Source organism: Coregonus lavaretus (assembly GCF_964263955.1).
Source record: "Coregonus lavaretus genome assembly, chromosome: 31".
Classification (NCBI taxonomy): Eukaryota; Metazoa; Chordata; class Actinopteri; order Salmoniformes; family Salmonidae; genus Coregonus; species Coregonus lavaretus.
The window spans coordinates 6,617,995-6,624,560 of NC_140018.1; the positions used below are offsets into that span (position 1 = coordinate 6,617,995).

Here is a 6,566-nt window from a genome sequence, read left to right on the forward strand (position 1 = left end):
AAACATCCCCACAGCATGATGCTGCCACCACCATGCTTCACCGTAGGGATGGTGCCAGGTTTCCTCCAGACGTTTCCTTCATCAGACCAGAGAATCTTGTTTCTCTTGGTCTGAGAGTCCTTTAGGTGCCTTTTGGCAAACTCCAAGCGGGCTGTCATGTGCCTTTTACTGAGGAGTGGCTGCCGTCTGGCCACTCTACCATAAAGGCCTGATTGGTGGATTGCTACAGAGATGGTTGTCCTTCTGGAAGTTTCTCTCATCTCCACAGAGGAACTCTGGAGCTCTGTCAGAGTGACCATTGGGTTCTTCGCTCCGTGACCAAGGCCCTTCTCCCCCGATTGCGAAGTTTGGCCGGGCGGCCAGCTCTAGGAAGAGTCTTGGTGGTTCCAAACTTCTTCTATTTAAGAATGATGGAGGCCACTGTGTTCTTGTGGACCTTCAATGCTGCAGAATTTTTTTGGTACGCTTCCCCAGATCTGTGCCTCGACACAATCCTGTCTCTGAGCTCTACAGACAGTTCCTTCAACCTCATGGCTTGTTTTTTGCTCTGACATGCACTGTCAACTATGGGACCTTTATATAGACGTGTGTGCCTTTCCAAATCATGTCCAATCAATTGAATTTACCACAGGTGGATTCCAATCAAGTTGTAGAAACATCTCAAGGATGATCAATGGAAACAGGATGCACCTGAGCTCAATTTTGAGTCTCATAGCAAAGAGTCTGAATGCTTATGTAAATAAGGTATTTCTGTTTATTTTTAATACATTTGTAAAATGTTCTAAAAACCTGTTTTCGCTTTGTCATTATGGGGTATTGTGTGTAGATGAGTAAAACCAATTAATTTAAACAATTTTAGAATAAGGCTGTAACGTAACAAAATGTGGAAAAGGTCAAGTTGTCTAAATACTTTCTGAATGCACTGTAAGTGCCATATGTAAAGCTATATTCTGGGATAAAAATAAATAACAAAATGGCCGAGCTAGGGAAATGTAGCCCCTCTCAAATCCATAGACGGCTCTCTAGATGCAATGACTGAACATATTTTTACAAAATCTTAACCATATTTTGAAGCTATACATTGTTTACATTCTTGCTGTTTGTAAACAATGGAGAAATAAAACCTTAGCCTATATTTTGGGTTATGGTAAAGACAGACTGTTATGCTAAGTCCATGAGGCATTTATAAGTTACATTCTTCAAGAATAAATGGGTAAATATCAATAATTTAATTGACCATCGAAGAGCTTTAAATCCCAGACTGTAGCTTTAATTACAGTTTAAAGCCTAAGTGGTGGTTTGTGATTCTGTGTACAGCACTCTGTGTATCATCTAAAGGTTAGCCACTGCAGCATGTACGGGCAGGCAGAATGCTGCACTGTATGAATGGTGTCATTTGTCATGAATTATCCTGAACTATCCTGGAGTGTTTCTCCTCTCCTGGAATGTTTCTCCTCACCTAGAACTCTCCTGGAACTATCCTGGAATGTTTCTCCTCACCTAGAACTCTCCTGGAATGTTTCTCCTCACCTAGAACTCTCCTGGAACTATCCTGGAATGTTTCTCCTCTCCTAGAACTCTCCTGGAACTATCCTGGAATGTTTCACCTAACCTAGAACTCCCCTGGAACAATCCTGTCATGTTTATTCTCACCTAGAACTCCCTTGCACCTATCCTGGAATATTTCTCCTCACCTAGAACTCCCTTGCACCTATCCTGGAATGTTTCTCCTCACCTAGAACTCTCCTGGAATGTTTCTCCTCACCTATAACTCTCCTGGAACTATCCTGTAATGTTTCTCCTCACCTAGAACAACAGCTCCACTGATATAGCATGCATGTATATATCAGTGGATTGATATAGCATGCATGTAATGGGAATGTGCTAGATCGCCAAGGAAAAGGTCTGATGTTTGATAGAAGTTTATACTTGATGTGTGTGCGCTTTTGGAGAATTCCTGTGTTCACACTACCAGAAGTAGAAATGTAGATAACTCCAGAAGAGGTGTGTGCATGCAGAGAGGACACCCCCTCAGAGATGAGGGCGGGTGGAGTGTGTGGGAGAGAAATGAATGCACAACACATACCTCTATACAGCTCTTCTCCTTGTTGTCAGCTAAATTATTTTCATTATAGGCCTTCATGTACAATACAATATGTGTATATATATTGTGGTCACATTGTGGTGGAATTCTCCTCCACTCATTCTGCCCTGTATAATGCTGACTTTTCCTTTCCATCATTGAATCAAACTGTATAACTGTCTATCAGAGTATGGTTAGTAACTCTTGCCTCTCAGTCTGGTTGTGGGTTTTATAGTATGGTTAGTAACTCTTGTTTCTCTCTGTCTCGTGTTTATCAGAGTATGGAGGGAGGCCAGGGACCGCATTGTGGGCTTCCCTGGGAGGTTCCATGCCTGGGACGTCAACCACCAGTCGTGGCTCTATAACTCTAACTACTCCTGTGAACTGTCGATGGTACTGACGGGCGCCGCCTTCTTTCACAAGGTACAGCCCCTCCCCCTCTCCTTCCCTCACTGTCATGACACCATTCAACCCTGTGACCCCTGACCTCTATGCTACACATAACTCTGTTTGCTGCCAACTCGCCTGTCTTCTAGAAGATACATCACCTTCCTCTTCACTTCGTTTTCTCTGACCCCCTCTTCTCAATGCACCTGGACCGTGTTCGGTAGGCACCAAACATAGGAAAACGGACTGAAACAGGGAGGGATTACTCATCCAATGTTTCAAAACGTTGTGTGCCCTAATGAACATGACCCTGGTTGATCCTCTGCTTCATGTTGTGTCTCTGCTGCAGTACTATGCGTACCTGTACTCGTACGTGATGCCCCAGGCCATCCGCGACATGGTGGATGAGTACATCAACTGTGAGGACATCGCCATGAACTTCCTGGTGTCGCACATCACGCGCAAGCCCCCTATCAAGGTCAGTGGGCCACGCACACACACACACACCGAACGTACACATTTTGAACAAACACATACGGAACACACACAGGTACTCTCAAAAACACACACACCCCGGGCACTGCCTATTTATATTTCTGCTCACTTAGCCCGACCATTACTCAACCTGACATGTTCAATATACTGTCGTGAATTATAATCAGAATACAGCGAGATTGAATTGTTGCCCTAAGCTTGCGTTTCCCTCTAAATCTATTTGCAAGACATGTATGACTAGTATTTACAGATTTATGGCTAGCGGAGTAATTATACCAACCAAGCCAGGGGAAGTTGTTGGGACCCTCGGTTTTAGCCCGTTTGATATACAGAGGCTTGATTCGGAGGTGTTTCTTAGAATTCGTTTGGGAATTAAGGACCTGCTTTGATGGAGTGTGTGTCTTGACAGGAATTCCCTGGTAGGAATAAGGCTGGTGAATAGTGCATGTAGTGGAAGTAAACTCCTGTAACTAAGTGACTTTAATTTTTCTGGAAAATCGGCCTTAAGAGATGCAGTAAGCCTCATGCCCTCTTTTATGTGTCGCGGACAATTACATTTGACATTTGTCATTTTGCAGACACTCTTATCCAGAGCGACTTTCAATTAGATTTGAAGTGCCTCTCTCAAGGGCACATTGACAGATTTTTCACCTAGTCGACTCTGGGATTCTAACCAACGCTCTTAACTGCTAGGCTACCCACACAATTCTGGATAAGCTTTATGTGCAACACAATATTAGGAGGGTGTTCCTAATATTTGGTATACTCTGTGTACGACCATATGTTACGACCGCATGTTCACAGTATCGACAAAGCAATTAAAATGGTTGTAGCATTGTAATTAGATATGTATACAGACTCACACCTTGTCTCACACACACAGACACACATTCCCTCTCTCTCCCCATCTCAGGTGACGTCTCGTTGGACCTTCCGCTGCCCCGGCTGCCCGCAGGCCCTGTCGCACGACGACTCGCACTTCCACGAGCGCCACAAGTGCATCAACTTCTTTGTCAAGGTGTACGGCTACATGCCCTTACTCTACACGCAGTTCCGCGTGGACTCTGTGCTCTTCAAGACGCGCCTACCCCATGACAAGACTAAGTGCTTCAAGTTCATCTAGCCCAGGGCTAGGCCCAGCTAAGAGCGTTGGGCAGAACGGAGCGAGAGAGGGAGGAACTCGGGCAGGACGGAAGAAATGAGGAAGATAGGACTGGTTTTGAGATGGAGGGAGGTTTGGGGAATGGATCTAGGATGTACAATAAGAAGCCTCTCCAGTGAATAGGCTGAACTCCCTTTTTTCTTCCTCATGTCGTTCATGTGTGTTCCATCAGCAGCTACTACAGATTTCATTTTGCACCATTTTTTATGGGCCTGCAGGTAACACTGCCTACCCAAGGACAGCGACTTAACTTGACTTAGCTTGCGAGCCAAACTCAAACTGGCATTGTAAACAGACTGGTTTTAAGCTGACACAGGGAGAGAAGGAGAGACAGTGGACGGTCATGTGGGCCAGCCCTGAGCTCCTGAAGTTCACCTTTTGGGAGAGAAACAAAGGGGCAAAGGTATACCGTTTGTCATCGCACAAATACTTTTGTTTTGTTGTTTTACACATTTTTTTAAAAACTCATTTTACATGTATTTACTCTACTCTTGTTATTGAAACCGTGAGAGAAGCACTGATGGTTGCAGAAGTAAAAACATTTTTTTTTATGTACGTGGTGTTTAATAGTGTAAATCTTGAAGTGGGATGATCAGTCGTCACCAGAACCTCCTCATTGGCATACCCATAGAAATATAATCACTAGAACGGGCAAAGCCCCTCAGACCATGTCAATTTCACAGTAGATTATATTTCTATGGGCAGACCTAAACCCTAGAGCTAACCCTGTCATTCTGCCTTTCAATGACTACAGATGGAGACTACAGGACCATTATGCCACAAGCTCTACAAGTTTACCAGAAAAATATTTAAAATATTCATAGGAAAATGTATTAATTGGAATGCCATTTACCTAACACATTCGTTAAGCCTACAGCAGACTACAATGGCGTAAAGTCAGACCTTGGCTTTTTTGTGACTTTTTGGATGTTAGTGGTATTGGGCTACCAATGGTTATTGTTAAATGACTGAGTAGTCCTAATTAAGTGTTCAGTTATGGAGTAGGGTGACGTTGCCCCTAGATGCTGATCTTGGGTCCGTTTTGAACTTCTCCCGCTAATGGTTAATGTTAGGATTGGGGAGGGGAAGCTGATGCCAGATCTGTACCTAGTGGAAACTTCCCGCCGGAGCGTTCGATAAATGATGTGAATTGGGCAATTGTACAAGGAAGTGAAAAAATAAGCTTATTTTGACACTGAAGACGTTTTGGTGTTTCTGTCCCTCATCATGGTCCAATCATGTCAAAGGTCACAGTTCCATTCAGTACAAACCTTCAAAAGGAGCTTCTTCTCTGTACAGCGTGTCCATGTCGTTCCCTCATTTCGTAACGATTTGATGCTCGATGAATGTTTTCTTTGCCAAATAGGTACGATGTTATATGCTGAAAAACAGCACAATGTTTTGTAAAGTGCACAATGTGAATGCTTATTAAAGGGATGCAGTCTGCCCCCCCCCCTTTTAGACGGTACTCTTCCACCCCCATCCCCCCAAAAGTTGTCCCTCACCTATTAAAATGGCAGCACCAGCCCTTATTAATTAACATACTTTGACCTTTTCTGGCTTCATTCCATTGATTTGACTGGATGATCTAAACTGTAACAATATATCCTTTATTTGAGATGATTCAGGAGACAACACTGTTGATCAGAAAATATCATCGGTCTTACTCTGGGAGGCTGCTTTTATAGAACTCAACATTATCGGCCCCATAGTTTCTGTATATTTATTTAATTGAATATATTAAATGGATCTACTAAGGCTTGCTTCTAAAAGGGTTTGTGAATAGAAATGACTGCAATAAAATGGAATGTGATCTTGGTCATTAGCTCTCAGACAATGGAACCTGCTCCCCTGACTGACTATGCATCAGTGGGCCTCATCAAATGTTATTTGTCACATGCTTGGTAAACAACTGGTGTAGACTGACAGTGAAATGCTTACTTACCCTTCCCAACAATGCAGAGAGAAAAATAGAACAATGATAAGTCGGAAGTTTACATACACCTTAGCCAAATACATTTCAACTCAGTTTTTCACAATTCCTGACATTTAATCCTAGTAAAAATTCCCTGTCTTAGGTCAGTTAGGATCACCACTTTATTTTAAGAATGTGAAATGTCAAAATAAACGTAGAGAGAATGATTTCTTTCAGCTTTTATTTATTTCATCACATTCCCAATGGGTTAGAAGTTTACATACACTCAATTAGTATTTGGTAGCATTGCCTTTAAATTGTTTAACTTGGGTCAAACGTTTCGGGTAGCCTTCCACAAGCTTCATATAATATGTTGGGTGAATTTTGGCCCATTCCTCCTGACAGAGCTGGTGTAACTGAGTCAGGTTTGTAGGCCTCCTTGCTCGCACACACTTTTTCAATAGGATTGAGGTCAGGGCTTTGTGATGGCCACTCCAATACCTTGACTTTGTTGTCCTTAAGCC

At 43.0% G+C, this 6,566-nt stretch overlaps 1 protein-coding gene across 2 annotated transcripts in view; it reads left to right on the forward strand.

The window, feature by feature from the left end:
* Window positions 1-6,269, forward strand: part of LOC311106605 (exostosin-like 3) — a 46,414-nt gene extending 40,145 nt beyond the window's left edge. For both annotated transcript variants that reach the window (XM_084148986.1, XM_084148985.1), the window contains 3 exons: window positions 2,362-2,506; window positions 2,820-2,948; window positions 3,879-6,269. In XM_084148986.1, the coding sequence (XP_084005112.1) occupies window positions 2,362-2,506; window positions 2,820-2,948; window positions 3,879-4,088 (484 nt within the window). In that variant the 3' untranslated portion in view covers window positions 4,089-6,269. The remainder of the gene's footprint in view (window positions 1-2,361; window positions 2,507-2,819; window positions 2,949-3,878) is intronic.
* Window positions 6,270-6,566: the final 297 nt, after the last annotated feature.